Source organism: Podarcis raffonei, chromosome 2, assembly GCF_027172205.1.
Source record: "Podarcis raffonei isolate rPodRaf1 chromosome 2, rPodRaf1.pri, whole genome shotgun sequence".
Lineage (NCBI taxonomy): Eukaryota > Metazoa > Chordata > Lepidosauria > Squamata > Lacertidae > Podarcis > Podarcis raffonei.
The window spans coordinates 114,881,893-114,899,606 of NC_070603.1; the positions used below are offsets into that span (position 1 = coordinate 114,881,893).

The window sequence follows — 17,714 nt, forward strand, 5'->3', positions numbered from 1 at the left end:
TGGATATTTAAATTTACCACCTCAGTTAAGCTTGCCATTGAAGTTTTTCGCCGTGTGGAAAAACCCTGGTCCAGAAACAGCTTCCTTTGTATTTTATTTTATTTAAACACATACACACCACTTTTTAAAATGAAATCTCTAGGCAGTTGACAATAAAGATTTATGTTTAAAGGACATGGGAGAGGAGGAAAACCGGCGGCTGGATGTGAGAGAGGCACTTTTAACTTCATTAAAAAAAATAAAAAAAATTTTTCCTTCCAGTAGCACCTTAAAGACCAACTAAGTTAGTTCTTGGTATGAACTTTCGTGTGCATGCACACTTCTTCAGATACACTTGAAACAGAAGTTGCCAGATCCCTCTATATAGTGAGAAGGTGGGGAGGGGTATTACTCAGAAGGGTGGTGGGAATGGGTGATTGGCAGATAGCTGTGATGAGCCTGTTGACGACTCTTAACGACTGCAATAGGTCTTACAGGAAAAAGCAAGGGGTGAGAAGGTGAAAAATGGCTTTGTCATGTATAATGAGATAAGAATCCAATGTCTTTGTTCAGACCAGGTCTCTCCATGGTTTTAAGTTTGGTAATGAGTTGCAATTCAGCAGCTTCTCTTTCCAGTCTATTTCTGAAATTCCTTGGTAGTAAAACATTTTTTTAAATCATCATTTATTTTTTTAAATCATTCATTTTTTTAAATCATTCATGACGATGGTTCCCATGATGTAGATCACAAGAGGACGCCGTATTATTTGCCGCGTTTCTTAGCTGCTGTGGACAAAAACGTGCCTCTTATCGAATTAGCAGAGTAAAAGATGGAGAGGTTAAATCGGCTAAAATCGGCTAAATTTTGTAAACACAAAGCAAAACCGCGTGCGACAGGAAAGTCCTAAAACGCTCATCCGGCAACAAAAAATAAGAGCAGATCGTGGCAAGTGCTAAAAAGGGTGGGATGGCGCTGGAATTTTTGGGAGCTAGAAATCTGAACCCTTCATTTCATTTACAGGTTTTCTCAGCTCACTCAGGTCGCGGAAAGAGACCTGCAGTCCCGATTCTTTTAAAGAATCGCCAGTGATGTCGAGGAAGGACAAAACCGAGGCCAGGGGCGAAGAACCACCATCATTCATCTTCCCATCACTAAATAAAACGCACCCACACGTATCGTGTACACGTGACGACATCCCCGCGGAAAGGGCGCGGAAAGGAGCCCGCAGCGTTACGCGCGACCTTTTTGAGCCATAAATCTCATTCACCTCCTTGATCGGGGTCTGCAAATGGTGTCGGAGAAAAAGATTGCCTTTATTTTTCCGAGTCCAGGCAGAGCAGCGATAGGGAGCAAAGAAAGAGATACGTGACAACAACGGAAGAAAAACTGAGGGTAAGAGAAGTGAACGACCCCATCGCAAAATAAAAGCGATTCACACCACCGGGTACGCATACCTATCGCGCGACTTACTAGGGAAAAGGGTCCAGTGGGGCGCACCTATTGAGCAATGAATCTCTCTCACCTTAGAGATCTTGAGGGACGAGATCGGTCTGCAAAGCGGATCCGAGCCGGAGAATCCTTCCGTCTCCACGTCCGGCCAAAGCAGGAATTCGTAGCGCTTCTAATCCGGCGGAGAGAGGAGCAAGGAGACCCCTTTTTGCCTGATCCGGAGCAGCAAGAGGCGGAGCAGAAGCAGCAGGCAAGGAAATCAAAATCGCCGCCTCGAGAAAAGTAGCCAGTCAGAGACTGCAACTCTGTGTATGAATGGATAATGGTTGTGAATGGATAAGCGGGGGCGGGCCAACGCCGCTTCACTTGGCAGCCAATCAGCTCTTGCGAGGCTCCAAAGTGCAGATCTGCGATTCTTATCCCTACATATGGAGAATTGGGGCAATCATAATCAGGGAGCCAAATCAATTCAGGCAAGGTCGCATCCCTGCTCTTATAGGGGGTGCGTGTCTGCATTTCAGAAAAGCATTTTATTGCATGATGTTCACATGTAATAGATATGATTTAAAATGCAATCAGCCACAACCAAAGCTTCTGGTCTATCTAGTCTTTGTGGGGAGCGGGAGCGGAACAGCAGCTTAAAGTTAGAACCGATAGTTCAGAGCATGTTTATGGGCTTTGGAGCCCAGAATTTCGTAGTCAGCAATATGCTGATGACACCCAGCTCTGCGTCCCCTTTACAGCATCTGCCGGTGAGGCAGCGCGTGTCCTGGACTTAGACATGGACTGGATTGGGTAAACCCCGACCCACATAATCGAGCGCACGAAACAGCACACGCACACCATTTGAAGGGCGACGTCCACCAACTTTGGGGCTGGCCGCCTCAAATGTTTTATATTTTATCTCCTGTGCCGGAGACAAATCTTGCAGATTTCGATCCTATCAGGCTGGGACTCCCTTAGGCACTGGGAGAGGCTAAGTATCTGGAGGCATCCCCGCCCCCCTTTTTGCAAAAACATTACGAGCGCGAGAGGGACTAGGATTGGATCTTCTACTCCTGAACAAAGCCACTTGCAATTGAATGAGATACACTTATCTCTTGCATGAAGCGACTGCCTTTCTTTCTTGCCTTGCAAGAATCGCTGCCCTGCCCTGCTTCAAAGGGTGTGTCTAAATGCAGGGAAGGGAGGGCTAGGGGTTATTGTTCTAATGTAGACAATGGAGATAAATTTTAATTTATTTTTTTAATTGTCCAGTAGCACCTTAGAGACCAACTAAGTTTGTTCTGGGTATAAGCTTGTGGGTATAAGCATGTGATGTTAGAGAATAATATGTTTCAAGTTAAAATGAAATGAAAGAAAGATGTTAAGTGAATAAGTTAATATTAGGAGAAAAATTGGTTTTGGAAAACTGTTACAATGATATACACTGAAATTCAGCTCGCGGGATTTGAGGAAGTCTTTTAACAATGTTACTAAGATTGGATCAAGTTCAGTTATGATTTTTGTTTGTTTGTTTGTTTGTTTAAAATTTTGGAAAATCAATAAAAATTTTGAAAAATAAAAATTGCCCATTTTATTGCATGATGTTCACATATAATAGATATAATTTAAAATGTAATCAGCAACAACCATAGCTTCTGGTCTATCATTTCTTTGTTGGGAGCGGGAGCGGAACAGCAGTTTAAAGTTAGAACCAATAGTTCAGAGCATGTTTATTGGGTTTGGAGCCCAGAATTTTTTTGTCAGCAATATGCTGATGACACCCAGCTCTGCATATCCTTTACAGCATCTGCCGGTGAAGCAGCGCATGTCTCATTCCCGTTCTTATTCTGCATTGGGGGGGGGTGTCTGCATTTCAGAAAATCATTTTATTGCATTTTCACAAAAAATCAGTGCTTTTTTCTTTAAAAAAATGTTTAGGGGTACTCTCACTTTCCTACTCATATTGAAATACTGCCCCTTAATGAGGCCAAACTTAGATTCACAAAATGTTTAGGGGTATGCGTCCCCCCAGGAAAAAAGCACTGCCTATAAAAAACATAATTTTCAATCAACAACAACTATACCTGCTAGTCTGTCCTTTCTTTGAGGGAAGCGGGGTGCAGAACAGCAGCTTGAAGTTAGAACAAAGAGCATGTTTATGGGGTTTGGAGCCCAGAGTTTTGGAGCGCGTTGTCAGCAATATGCTGATTCAACAGTAATATGGTTTTGAAGCACTGATTCTTCAACATCAACTTTGTTGGACTGGTCATGTTGTGCGGATGCCTGATGATCGTGTTCCAAAGCAACTACTCTATTCCAAACTTAAAAGTGGAAAGCGTAATGCTGGTGGTCAACAAAAGAGGTTCAAAGACTCTCTCAAGGCAAATCTAAAAAAATGTAGTATAAACACCAACAACTGGGAAACACTGGCCTGCGAGCACTCCAGTTGGAGAACAGCCTTTACCAAAGGTGTCATGGGATTTGAAGATGATCAAACTCAGGACAAAAGGGAGAAACGTGCTAAGAGGAAGGCACACTTGGCAAACCCTCACTGTGATCGACTCCCACCCGGAAACCTAGGTCCCCACTGTGGAAGGACGTGTGGGTCCAGAATTGGCCTCCACAGTCACTTACGGACTCACTGTTAAGACCGTGTTCATGGAAGACAATCTTACTCGGCTACAAGTGGTCGCCAAAGAAGAAGAAAGAAGATAATACACAGCATCTGCAGGTGAGGCAGCAAATGTCATGGACTTGGCAATGGACTGGATTAGGTAAACCCCGACCCACATAACTGATCACATGACACAGCACATGTACAGTGGTACCTTGGGTTACAGACGCTTCAGGTTACGTGTTTTTGAGTTGCGCACTGCACCGAACCCAGAAGTACCAGAACGGGTTACTTCCGGGTTTCGGCACTCGCACATGCGCAGAAGCTCCGAATCGCGACCCGCACAGACACGGCACTGCAGGTTGCGAATGTGCCTCCCGCACAGATCACGTTCGCAACCTGAGGTTCCACTGTACACTGTTTGAAGGGCAACATCCACCAACTTAGGGTGGGGGGCTGACCCCCTCAAATATTTTATATTTTATAGGAGTTGGTTCCCATGCTGACTCATTTCCCCGCTTTTTGCAAAAGCATTACCAGCGGGAGTGGGACTTTGACTGGATCTTCTACTCTTGAACAGCCCATTTGCAATTGAATCTAATACGCTTATCTCTTGCATAAAGCAACTGCCTTCTGGCATGCCTTGCAAGAACGAATAACCCAGAGATGCATTTTAAATTAAAGGACACATTCTACTCATATGAAAAGACACTGATTCCCAGACTGGATTGAGAAGGCACGGGCCTTAGGGTGCCTACCCCTGGTCTAAAAGAAGGGAAGAGGGTGCCTAGGGGTTGTTTTGTAGGCAGCCCTGGCTACAAGCGCCCCAGGCGAATGGTGCCTCAGGTCCTGGCCAAGGGGGTGCTTGTGAGGAGGCACCTCTCTATGGGGCAGGGGGGCAGCTCAGAGAACAGGGGCAGCAGCTGTGGCTGCCCAGAGGACAAGACTCTAAGCCAGTGTAGTGTAATGTTTAGAGCCCACAAAAATCTCTTGCAGTCGCAGTCAGAATGCAGAAAACCGATGAGAGAAACCTGCAGGTGCAAGTACGCTGTTTGAAAGTGCACAACACAGTGTGACTTTAAATGACCTTGTGGATGAAACATCAGGGCTTGGATCGGAACATTATAAAAGTAGGTCATGTTGTAAATAGACAGACATGGAACTGAGCGCCAGGCTGGTTTAGTTGTTTCCAGAGTCACCTGAGATTTCAAATATTTTGATCCTAGTATTGTCTAACCAACCAAGGGTGCTGTATGCATATATTCTAGGGTTGCTCACATCGGAAAATTTGGACCAACAGTAGGAGAACACTTCAATCTCCCAGGACATTCTATACAAGATCTCAAAGTACTGTAGCTATCTTAAAGGTAGAGGGTAAAGGGACCCCTGACCATTAGGTCCAGTCGTGACCGACTCTGGGGTTGCAGCGCTCATCTCGCTTTATTGGCCGAGGGAGCCGGCGTACAGCTTCCAGGTCATGTGGCCACCATGACTAAGCCGCTTCTGGAAACCAGAGCAGCGCACGGAAACGCCGTTTACCTTCCGGCCAGAGCGGTACCTATTTATCTACTTGCACTTTGACGTGCTTTTGAACTGCTAGGTTGGCAGGAGCAGGGACCAAGCAACAGGAGCTCACCCCGTTGTAGGGATTCGAACGATTCATAGCTGTCTTATTACAAAAGAATTTCAGAAATAGACTGGAAAGAGAAGTTGCTGAATTGCAACTTATTACCAAACTTAAAACCATGGAGAGACCTGGTCGGAATAGAGACATTCGATTCTTATCTCATTATACATGATAACGCTATTTTTAGCCATCTCACCCCTTGCTTTTTCCTGTAAGACCAATTGCAGTCCTCAACAGGTTTACCACACCTATCAGCTAATCACCCATTCCCACCTCCCTTCTGAGTAATACCCCTCCCCACCCTCTCACTATATATAAGGGTCTGGTGACTTCTGTTTCAGTGTATCTGAAGAAGTGTGCATGCACACGAAAGCTCATACCAAGAACAAACTTAGTTGGTCTCTAAGGTGCTACTGGACTTGGGACGCGGGTGGCACTGTGGGTTAAACCACAGAGCCTAGGGCTTGCCGATCAGAAGGTCGGCGTTTTGAATCCCCACGACTTGCTCCTGCAACTGCTCCTGCCAACCTAGCAGTTCGACAGCACGTCAAAGTGCAAGTAGATAAATAGGTACTGCTCCGGCAAGAAGGTAAACGGCATTTTCGTGTGCTGCTTTGGTTTGCCACAAGCGGCTTAGTCATGCTGGCCACATGACCCGGAAGCTGTACGCCGGCTCCCTCGGCCAGTAAAGAGAGATGAGCGCTGCAACCCCAGAGTTGTCCGCAACTGGACCTAATGGTCAGGGATCCCTTTACCTTTATACTATCCCTTGCTTTTTCCTGTAGGACTAATTGCAGTCGTTAACAGTAGTCAACAGGTTTACCATACCCATTGAGTCAACCACTCATCTCCTACTACCCTTCTGAGAAAAACCCCTCCCCAACTTCCCACTATATATATAAGGGTCTGGTGAGTTCTGTTTCAGTGTATCTGAAGAAGTGTGCATGCACACGAAAGCTTATACCCAGAACAAACTTAGTTGGTCTCTAAGGTGCTACTGGACAATTAAAAAAATAAATTAAAATTTATCTCCATTGTCTACATTAGAACAATAACCCCTAGCCCTCCCTTCCCTGCATTTAGACACACCCTTTGAAGCAGGGCAGGGCAGCGATTCTTGCAAGGCAAGAAAGAAAGGCAGTCGCTTCATGCAAGAGATAAGTGTATCTCATTCAATTGCAAGTGGCTTTGTTCAGGAGTAGAAGATCCAATCCTAGTCCCTCTCGCGCTCGTAATGTTTTTGCAAAAAGGGGGGCGGGGATGCCTCCAGATACTTAGCCTCTCCCAGTGCCTAAGGGAGTCCCAGCCTGATAGGATCGAAATCTGCAAGATTTGTCTCCGGCACAGGAGATAAAATATAAAACATTTGAGGCGGCCAGCCCCAAAGTTGGTGGACGTCGCCCTTCAAATGGTGTGCGTGTGCTGTTTCGTGCGCTCGATTATGTGGGTCGGGGTTTACCCAATCCAGTCCATGTCTAAGTCCAGGACACGCGCTGCCTCACCGGCAGATGCTGTAAAGGGGACGCAGAGCTGGGTGTCATCAGCATATTGCTGACTACGAAATTCTGGGCTCCAAAGCCCATAAACATGCTCTGAACTATCGGTTCTAACTTTAAGCTGCTGTTCCGCTCCCGCTCCCCACAAAGAATAGATAGACCAGAAGCTTTGGTTGTGGCTGATTGCATTTTAAATCATATCTATTACATGTGAACATCATGCAATAAAATGCTTTTCTGAAATGCAGACACGCACCCCCTCTTTGAATGCAGAATAAGAGCAGGGATGCGACCTTGCCTGAATTGATTGGCTCCCTGATTACGATTGCCCCAATTCTCCATATACATAGGGATGAGGATCACAGTTCTGCACTTTGGAGCCTCTCAAGAGCTGATTGGCTGCCAACTGAAGCGGCGTTGGCCCGCCCCCGCTTATCCATTCACAACCATTATCCATTCATCCACAGAGTTGCAGTCTCTGACTGGCTCCTTTTCTCGCGGCGGCGATTTTGATTTCGTTGCCTGCTGCTTCGGCTTCTCCTCTTGCTGCTCCGGATCAGGCAAAAAGGGGTCTCCTTGCTCCTCTCTTCGCCGGATTAGGAGCGCTACGAATTCCTGCTTTGGCCGGACGTGGAGACGGAAGGATTTTCCGGCTCGGATCCGCTTTGCTCACCGATCTCGTCCCTCAAGATCTCTAAGGTGAGAGAGATTCATTGCTCAATAGGCGCCCCTCACCCGGCAGGACCCGTTTTCCTAGTATGTCGCGCGGGGGATATGTGTACACGGTCGTGTGAATGGCTTTTATTTTGTAATACCTCCTCTCTTTCCTTTGCTCCCTCTCTCTGCTCTGCCCGGACACGGAAAAATAAAGGTAAATTTATTCTAGGACCCCATTTGCAGACCCTGATCAAGGAATTGAGCGAGATTTTTTTTAAAAAATAATTTTATTTCCAAAACCAAAGAAAAAAAGAAAAATTACAAACAAAATTACAAATTCAGCATCCATATTTGTTTCCTAACATAAAGGAGTTCAGCGAGATTTAAGTCTCAACAAGTTCGCGCGTAACGCTGCGGGCTCCTTTCCGTGTCCTTTGCGCGGAGATGTCGTCACGGGTACAGGACACGTGTGGGTGCGTTTTATTTAGCCATGCGAACATGAATGACGGTGGTTCTTCCGCCCTGGCCTCGGTTTTGTCCTTCCTGGACATCACTGGCGATTCTTTAAAATAATTGGGACTGCAGGTTTCTTTCCGCGAGCTGAGTGAGCTATAGAAAACCTGTATGTGAAATGAAGGGTTCAGATTTCTTAGAAATTACTGTTAAATTAGGAAGAAAAACGGAGCGGGGCGGGAGAAGAGGCAGATGAATATCTCAAGAAGCCGTAACTTCAATCTGTGTGTCCGTCTTCTCTCATCTGCTTTGCGTGCAGAAGGTCACGGGTTCAAATCCTGCGTCTCCAGGTGCGGGTTTTTGGGGCGCGCGCGGGTCGGGGAGTTTAGCTCCCAAAAATTCCAGCGCCATCCACGCCCTTTTTAGCACTTGCCACGGTTGGTCAGGAACTGCTCCTATTTGTGTTGAGCATTTTAGGATTTTCCTAGTGCACGCGGTTTTGCTTTGTGTTTACACCTGGATTTTAGCCGATTTAACCTCTCCATCTTTTACCTGGCTAATTCGGTAAGAGCCAAGTTTTTGTACACAGCAGCTAAGAAACTCGGCAAATAATACGGCGTCCTCTTGTGATCTACATCATGGGAACCATCCTCATGATGATTTTTAAAAATGAAGTTAAAAGTGCCTCTCTCACATCCAGCCCCCCGTTTACCTCCTCTGCCGTGTCTTTTAAACATAAATCCTTATTGTCAACTGCCTAGAGATTTTTTTTTTAAAAAAAGTGGTGTTTGTGTTAAAATAAAATACAAAGGAAGTTGTTTCTGGACCAGGGTTTTCCCACATGCCGAAAAACTTCAATGGCAAGTTTAACTGAGGTGGTAAATTAAATATCCATGTTGATTTTCGATTGTATTTTTTATTGCCATGTTTCTTACATTTTTATTGCATTAAATTTTGAATTACTTGGAATGCAAATTGCAAACGTATTAAAATACCGTGCAAATATATATATATATGAAACAACAGAATGCAATTCAAAATCATTGAACACAGTGCATTGGAATTGCTAAAACAGGCAAGAAAATAATAGAGTCGTAGAATTGCAGAGTTGAAAGGGACCCAAGGGTTATCTAGACCAGTGTTTCCCAACCTTGGGCCTCCAGCTGTTTTTGGACTACAACTCCCATCATCCCTAGCTAGCAAGACCAGTGGTCAGGGATGATGGGAATTGTAGTTCAAAAACAGCTGGAGGCCCAAGGTTGGAAAACACTGATCTAGACCAACCCCCTACAATGCAGGAATCAAACCAAAGCAACTCATTAAGTGGTTTGCCAAGACCACCGGCAATTTTGCAGCTGTCCATTGGGCAATTGCAGTTCAGGTTGCAGACATGGGTCCCTCCCAATCCTTCCTGGAGATTTTAAGAATTGAGCTAGGACCTTTGGTCTACAAAGCAGATGCAGGACGAAAACCTTATAGGGTTGGAGGGTGGCAAAAAACCGGAATAGCTGGCAGGCGGCAAAGAGGGAGAGCCCCTCCCGCCTTAAATAAGGCAGGCCACGCCCTCAGAACGAGCCGATTGGCTGGCCAGGGGGTGATGCGGCAGGGAATCTTGGGCTCCAGCCGCGGTGCGCGGTGGGGCGTGATACCCACTGAGCAACAGACCCCATGGCTGTTCTGGCGAGGAGGAATCTGTCCCCCTTTGTAGTTCTTGTGATGAGATTTGCCTTTCCTAAATACTTGAGGGAGGGTGATCATCTTTCTTTCCAGGTGTAGGAGATGCATTTCTTTGATCCCACATATAAAATGTAATAAAACGTCAAACATTAAAAGCTTCCCAATACAGGGCTGCCTTCTATATCTTCTAAAAGTTGTGTATTTCTTTCATCTCCTTGACATCTGATGGGAGGGCGTTGCATAGGGCGGTTGCCACTGCTGAGAAGGTCCATGCGGATGGGGCAGGGCTTACATTTCCCATTTTAGATTAAAGTTCACAGGGATCCTAACTCTGCTCCATCTCTCTTCCAGGTGCGGCTGCTTCTGGAGAAGGAGAGTGGTCCCTCTCAACAGGAGTGGAGCCATGGCTGAGGAGAGGTACAGGAAGAGGATCCGGAGTGAAGTCACCTGCTCCATCTGCCTCAGTTACTTCACGCGTCCGGTGGAACTGGGCTGCAGGCACAACTTCTGTGAAAGCTGCATCTTGAGGTGCTGGGAGGAGTCTGGTAAGAAAACCAGGTGCCCCGAGTGCAGAAAGGCTGTAAAAACAGACTACACGCGAAACAGGCTTCTCACAAATATGGTCGGAATCATCAGTGAGTGGGATCATTTTGAGGAGAGAGATACTCAAAGGAGGCGCTCAGAATGTCAGAGGCACCAGAAGACCCTGGACCTCTTTTGCCGGGATGATGAAGGCCCCTTTTGTGGGGAGTGTGACATATCCCAAGGGCACAGCGGCCACAGGGTGGTTCCTGTGGAAGAAGCCTTCCAAGACTACAAGGTAAGAATGAACCATTAATAGGAACGGCTAGTATATATGATGGGAATTAAAATCATAGAATTGTAGACTTGGAAAAGATCCTGACGATCTAGTCCACCCCCCTGCAATGCAGGAAGATGCACTTGTCCCACAAGGGGATCGAACCTGCAACCGTCATGTTATAAGCACCATGCTCTAACAAACTGAGCCAGTTAGCGATCAAGGTTAAAGGCTGTCCACAAACCCCTGTCTCCACTGAGTGAGCATTTATCCCTCTAATCCTAGGTGTGAGGGATGCCATCTGCTGTCAACTGACTCTGCACATGCTCAGGAGGCCTCTCAACTAATTATATTTTACACATCCTTGGAAAGATTCTGGCTTTTAGGGGACTATGGCTTCCTATGCCTCTTAAGACTCTACTGGATATGCATATTAGCTATGATAATAAAAGCTGATCTAGAAAGATTGAACGCTGTTAAGGTGGCCTTTCTAGGAAAAATAAATGCAGCTCAAATGAGTACAAACCGAATTTCCCCTTTCAGAATCTGATAATACTAATAGCAGAGCAAGCATTGAAAAAAATGGAAAGAATTAATACCGGTACATCAATTTATTTTGGAATGGAAATAAATGTACAATTGCTTTAGAAAGGCAAGCAAATAATAAAACCTAGAAGGCTGGTGTTTTGGGCATATCAGAGATGCTAGCTGTTATAAAGGACAAAAATATTGTGATGGCTCATATCAAGAGGTGCAGTTTTCCCTTCTTGGTGGTATTTCCATGTCTGTAATTCTATTTATATATACAAGTACTGTCCTTCAACAACAAAAAACATTAGAGGCATAAAACAACCCTCCTTTCTCCTGTTGCCAGCCCTAAACTATGCAAAGAACTCAAGAGTCATGAGTTTTAAACCAGTTGTGTTAATGTAGGTCTACCACTGGTGTTTGATCTTAGGCTTGCAGTGCAAGCAGTGTATTCCAACAGCTTTAACAAACCCCTACTGGCCCCAATGCTGCAACAATCAACTAACCCCCACAATTGCATTCCCTAAAAAAAATAACCCGCAGGGACTAAGACTTCGTAGCAATCCTAGACTGCAGGGTTGACATAAACTCTTCCGCTCCTTGCATGTTAGAATATCAACAATGCTTTCCAGGACAAACATGACAACACTTTCTCAGCCACCATACCCATCCTGCAGTATGGTAGCTTTTATTTGCATTAGTGGGCAAATTGTTTGAATGATAATTTTAAAAAAAGAAGGAAATCCAACCTGTGATAGAAAGAGAATGACATTTTCTGGAGAAGGGGCTTTCTGGGTCTTTTCTCAACATTTCTCCATAACACTCATCAGTTGCATCTGTCGTAGGCTCAATACTCTGGATGGCAGAAGCCGGCTCTGCAGTCTCAAAAACCAGGAAACAATAACATAATTCAACTGTCCTCTCGCTTTCCTTTTCTTCTCTCTGTCTCAACGATGATTTTGATGATTATCTCCAATAAACCTCTCACCAGGACCCAAATGAAAACTTTGGTTTTTCTTTTCAGGATCAGCTCTGCGGGTTCCTGAAGACTCTGAAGAAGGAGGAGGCAGAAATTCGGGCGAAAAAAACATGGACAGGAGATAAAAGTTTATTCTTGGTTGTAAGTGTCGCTCTTACAGGGAAGTAAGCAAATAAGAAAAAGAATTAAGGCTTGGGAGAGAATTAAAATAACATACTGAAGCCATCAGGAAGGTCTACTCTTTTAGATGCCTATTTGTTTGGGGACGTCTGTTCTGATGGGAAGGAAAATTTTCCTTTGCTTGAAAACTGACGCATCATCTGTGAAAATACAAAAATTCAGAAGCACCCAGCCTGTTCCCCTGCAGTAATCCTCAAACCCTCTTTATGCTGCAGATGGAGTGGCAATGTTGGTAACAGCCTGTTTTTCTTTCCACATGTTTCTTCCAGAGAAAAGTAATATCAGCTAGGCAGAAGATGAAGGGTGAGTTTAAGGAGCTACACTTGTTTTTGGAAAAATGGGAAAACCAGCTGCTGAAGCAGATGGAAGAGTTGGAGGATGAGATTGCGAGGAAATCGAATGAGCAGCTGGGCTGGCTCTCCAGAGAACTCGACTCTCTTCAAAATATCATCCGGGAGCTGGAGGAGAAGCTTCAGCAGCCCCCCAGTGAATTCCTGCAGGTAGGAGAGTGGCATAAGCAGCCCAAGCTTTTCTCCAGGTCAAGGCCACGACCAGACCAGTCTCTGCCTCTATCATTATACAAAAATGACGTTGCTTGGTTTTGTGGAGCTGGTAGCTGGTTCTCTTATGTTAGGTGCAGGAGCATCTAAGAGGACAAGGAGAGAATGCGCACCTTAATTTGTTACTTAACAATGATGGAATCAGATGTTTTCTGCTCTTGCCTGATGATGGGTCTGCTCCCAAATTAGTGATGTTGCCTTCCTGGCCTGTTTGTGAGCTTCACAGAATCTGCTCTTGCCAAGAGGGGTCTGGCTTGGGTGGATCCCTCAGCCTGATCCCTGCAATGAACAGAGCCCTATTTTGTGCCTTTTAAGGTGTGGGACAGTTTGTCATTTCAGGGCTTCTTTTAAGAAGTTTTCCCTTCTGTGGTTATATTACCTGAGTTGGGCTGAAAATAGGTGGACCCCTTGGTCTGATCCTTTACTGGTCCTCTTTTGTTCCTGCTCAGGGCTTCATTTAAGAGGCTGTGTTCTGATTTTATGACATTACCCTGCTTGGACTGGGGCATGGGGCATGGGCTTCAATGTATGGCCAGTCATGGATGCTGAGTTCTCTTCTTTTTCTCTTTCCCCTGCAGGATGTTAGAAGCACTTTGCAGAGGTAAGCAGATCCCTCTTCTTTTCCTTTGCACTTTGCGGTTCTGTGAAGGGTGTGGACTGCAGGAAAAACACCCGTTGTTCCCAAGGAAACAGTATGGGTCTTTGTGACCTCCAACTTTTAACAAATCAATAGGGGCCCACTTTTTTCTAAAGTTCCTATTTTCACTTCCAAACTTCCTTTTCTCAGTTTCTATCTCTCGTTTCTGATTCTCTTTCCTTTCTTTCTGTTTCCACCTGGTAGTCTCAACAGTCTTCCAAAACAGGGATGTATCTAAGAAAGCAACAAACCATTGTTCACACTTTTATTCCCTGCACTGCTTATTTCAGTATATGTTTCTGCTGTCCTCTTCTTTTTCACCTTGAATCTGACCAGCCAGTTTCTTGAGACCTTTGTGATCCTCTCCCCTCTCCTCCTATTGGTTCCTTTGGGAATTTGAGGTTGGATGGAGAGCCAGCTGGCATATTTAAACCTTTTATTTCTCCACAGGCATGAGGGGAGACAGGCATTTGAGCCTCCCAACATTTTCCCTCTTGAATTGGTGTGGAAAGTTTGGGACCTCCATGATATAAATCCATTTCTGGAAGCTGTCGTAGAGCAGTTCAAAGGTAATGGCTGCAAGAATTTCATGCTAGATATTTAATTGGTCCACATGGGGTTGAGGAAAAACTCAAGGTGTCCTCTGTAATGCTAAGAGAGCCAGAAAAATTGAACTTGAGGGTCAGTAGGGAAGGTAACTTTAAATTTCACTGAGGGAGAAAGGAGGTCCAGCAACCACAGCTCAAAATGCCATTTGCTGAGACTGCCTCTCTCAGCCTGGTGCCTTCCGTTTGTTTTGGACTCCAACTCCCATCAGCCCAGCTGATAATCAGAGTCCAGCAACATTGTGAAGGCCACGACTTCCTACTCTCTGGTCTTCATCATCTAAGCATGAAGGCAACATGTTTATTTCTTCAGCAACAGTGTCTTACCCACATGCAGATTTATGCAGGAACACTTGAAAAAACTCACACACCTCTGTGGCTGAAGCTTTGTATGACTTAAGGCCCAACTTGGGGGGTGTGTGTGTGCAAGAATATAGTGAGTAATATAATGATCAGTTTGGTGGTTTCTATTTTTTGTAATTAATTTTTATTCATTTTCCAATAAAGAGAGGGGAAATCCATATTAATAACAAATCAAGCCACATCTTACCACGTTCAAAAACAAAAAACAATACAGCCAATTATAGAGTCCAAATTACTTAATTTCAATTGCCCATGTTCTAGATTTCAAGACCTAAATGATCAGTTTGGTGGTTTCAGTGACACTATGTCATAACAGAAGTTTAGCCAGGCCTAAGTCTCCAACGCTTTAAGGCAATAACTTTGTAAGAGGCAGATTTTCAAAAGCAGATGGTAGTTACTCTTGTGTATGCTGAGAGACACAAAGGATCTCATAAGCAGAAGTCAAAAGTGATTATTTGGAAACAAGTAAAAAGACAAACAAGCTTCTGGAAACCGAGGAATGGTTGAGGGAGTTAGGCATGTTTAGCCTGGAAAAAAGCAGACTTAGAGGGCGATATGATAGCCATCTTCAAATACCTAAAGGGCATGTAAGATGGAGCAAGATTGTCTTCTGCTCTGGAGGGTAGGACTCGAACCAATGTCTTCAATTTACAAGAAAGGGGATTATGACTATAATCAGCTGACTCTTTCTGTGCTATAACATTCATTAACGGCAGGACGGTGTGTGATGCTTAATCTCTCTTGCTTTCCGTTTCACAGGCACTCTAACATCAGGACTCTCTCTGCAGAAAGGTAAGCTGAGGAGTCTCAATCAATCAATCATAGTTATCCATCGGGGGGAGCTGTTGGGACCAACGTGCTGATAGCTAGTGGGGCCACAGTGGACGGAACCAGAGTCCAAAGTCACTCCTTTTCTAAGATCCCAACCTTTTTATTGCTCCCCTTCTTCATCCTTGGTCAGTTGGCTGTTGGGAGAGAGAATGGAGGCTTCAAAGAGCTTTTGAAGTTGGACAGAGGGCCAAAGCTGGGCTACGCTAGCAGCAAAGCCGTGGGTAGGCCCACAGTCCAGTCAGGAAAGGAACCCCCTTCCTCAATGATCCCTGGAGTGGATCTAAGCTCACAATGTCTATCCTCCCAGCTGATTCCTCTTTGCTTTTCTCTTCCTTTGTCTCCTCGCGACGCCAATAGCAAGTGTAACTCTGGACCCGGACACCGCTCATCCCAACCTGATCCTGTCTGAGGATCGTCGAAGTGCGAGGTGGGGAGAGGCACATCAAGAGCTGCCGGACAATCCCGAGAGATTCAGCGGACGTCCCTTCGTGCTGGGGTGTGAGGAGTTTACAGCAGGGAGGCACTACTGGGAAGTCACCATAGGAACTGACGACATCTGGGCTGTGGGGGTTGCCCGAAAGTCTGTGAGGAGAAAGGGCTTGGACAGCTTTTACCCTGGTGTAGGCATCTGGGGAATGGGGCAGACAGATGGCAAGGGCAGGTCTACCCGCCGCTCTCTGCCGCCTCCTGCGCCAAAGCTGAGGAGGTTCCGGGCGACTGTTAACTATGCAGGGCGCCAAATTCTCTTTTTTGATGCTGATACAGGAGAATTACTCAATACCTTTGCAAACGCTGAATTCTCTGGGGAGCCCCTTCTGCCCATCTTTTGCATGGGGCCAGAAACTTGCTTTGAACTGCCTCCGGTGACACACTAGTCTGGCCACCCCTCCAGAAAAGGAAGAGAAATGTGTGGAAAAGTAACTTGCAGATCGTTTCTTGATTTTTTAAAAAATCAAAGGATTGTGTGCGCTTCTGTGTGTAGATGGCATTAAAGAGATGACAAGTGCTAGAATGTGTCAGATTTTTTATTTTTCCATTGCATATCTGCTTGGCTTGCCTCGCCTCATGATCTGGGAGCCTGAGGCTAAATCTGGCCTAGGGGCACCTTTGGCAATCCTGGAAACCATGGCAGGGGGCACAAATTACCAATTTCACAAAACAGAAATATGCAGCTTAGATATATAAGCGAATCGCCAAATGTAACCTATGTTACAGTCACCACAATGGAATGTATGGGCACCATTTTGGGAGAGGCAATGCCATTCGTTATCATTATCATTCTGTTTCATTTTGTTTCTATACAGCTTTATATTTTAAAGAAAAAAATCTCAAGGAGGTTTACAGCACATTAAAACATTGATAAATAATCTCTTTTGCATGCCTCCTTAAGAAAGCTAGAGCGGCCAGAGAGAAATGGCAAATCAAGCTGTTATAATATGCCGAAATGGCAAAACTGACCGGAAAGCTCAGGAATCAAGAAGACAATAATTTCAAGAAAGAATGGGGAAAGTTTATAATTTATTTAGGGGGCCACTGTAAGCAGATGAAAACATTAGCAGGATTTTAATAACACCTGTAATGTAACTAATACAATAGATATTATGGACAGATAGAAAATATGGATTATGTAATAATATGTAGTTGAAAATGTAGACAATAGGACCCATGGAGGGGAAGTCGAGGGATTCAGAGAAATCTCTTATTTGGTAATGTGATAATCTTTTCCTTACTTTTTATTTGATTTTACAAGTTAAAAAGAAGAAAGCTAGCTAGAGAGGCCATCCAGAATTGACGTGGTCGCAATTGGACCTGCGCCAGTTGCAAAACCTGCCTGGGGGATTTCTAACACTTCAGGCGGGATGATTGCAGAAACTCCCAGCAAGCGGGGAAATGCCTAGAACATTCTTATTTTTAAAGAGACAAAAAAGACCCTGGCCACCCCCTGTCAAAATACAGGAAGTCCCCCCCCCCAATCTCATTCATTAAAATAGAATAAAGTAGCGGTGGGTGTGCCCAAGGGTGCGTCACTGGGGACTGCAGGACCAAACGACAACCCATAAATCATCTCTTTTTAAAAAAGAGACAAAGCAAACCTTGGCAACCCCCTCTTGGGGGCATGTGGTAATGTGTATCCATTTATTTCTGCAACAATATGAGAGATTTTACTGAATCTTCAAACAGCGTATGGGGCTGTATAATCTGTTGTAGGAAAAGGTGCTCCAGACCCCAAACCCAGCCAGATGGGTGGTGTATGAATAAAATTATTATTATTGTTATTACTATTATTAATTTAA

At 44.9% G+C, this 17,714-nt stretch overlaps 1 protein-coding gene across 1 annotated transcript; it reads left to right on the forward strand.

Annotated features, from left to right (window-relative positions):
- The first annotated feature begins 1,487 nt into the window (after window positions 1-1,487).
- On the forward strand, window positions 1,488-16,426 carry LOC128408771 (E3 ubiquitin-protein ligase TRIM11-like). Its single transcript, XM_053378792.1, has 10 exons — window positions 1,488-1,679; window positions 7,752-7,850; window positions 8,688-8,698; window positions 10,290-10,758; window positions 12,290-12,385; window positions 12,664-12,924; window positions 13,563-13,585; window positions 14,072-14,190; window positions 15,349-15,381; window positions 15,778-16,426. Exons 1-10 carry the CDS (start codon window positions 1,488-1,490, stop codon window positions 16,293-16,295), a joined length of 1,821 nt encoding a protein of 606 aa, XP_053234767.1. The 3' UTR covers window positions 16,296-16,426.
- The last annotated feature ends 1,288 nt before the right edge of the window (window positions 16,427-17,714 follow it).

What these genes read in the sequence shown, in the direction of transcription:
- LOC128408771 (XM_053378792.1), top strand. Translation starts at nt 1,488, where the DNA reads ATGAATCTCTCTCACCTTAGAGATCTTGAGGGACGAGATCGGTCTGCA. An exon ending in AGGCGGAGCAGAAGCAGCAG is followed by an intron (nt 1,680 to 7,751) that starts GCAAGGAAATCA and finishes TCGCCGGATTAG; the next exon opens with GAGCGCTACGAATTCCTGCT. An exon ending in GTTAGAAGCACTTTGCAGAG is followed by an intron (nt 13,586 to 14,071) that starts GTAAGCAGATCC and finishes ATTTCTCCACAG; the next exon opens with GCATGAGGGGAGACAGGCAT.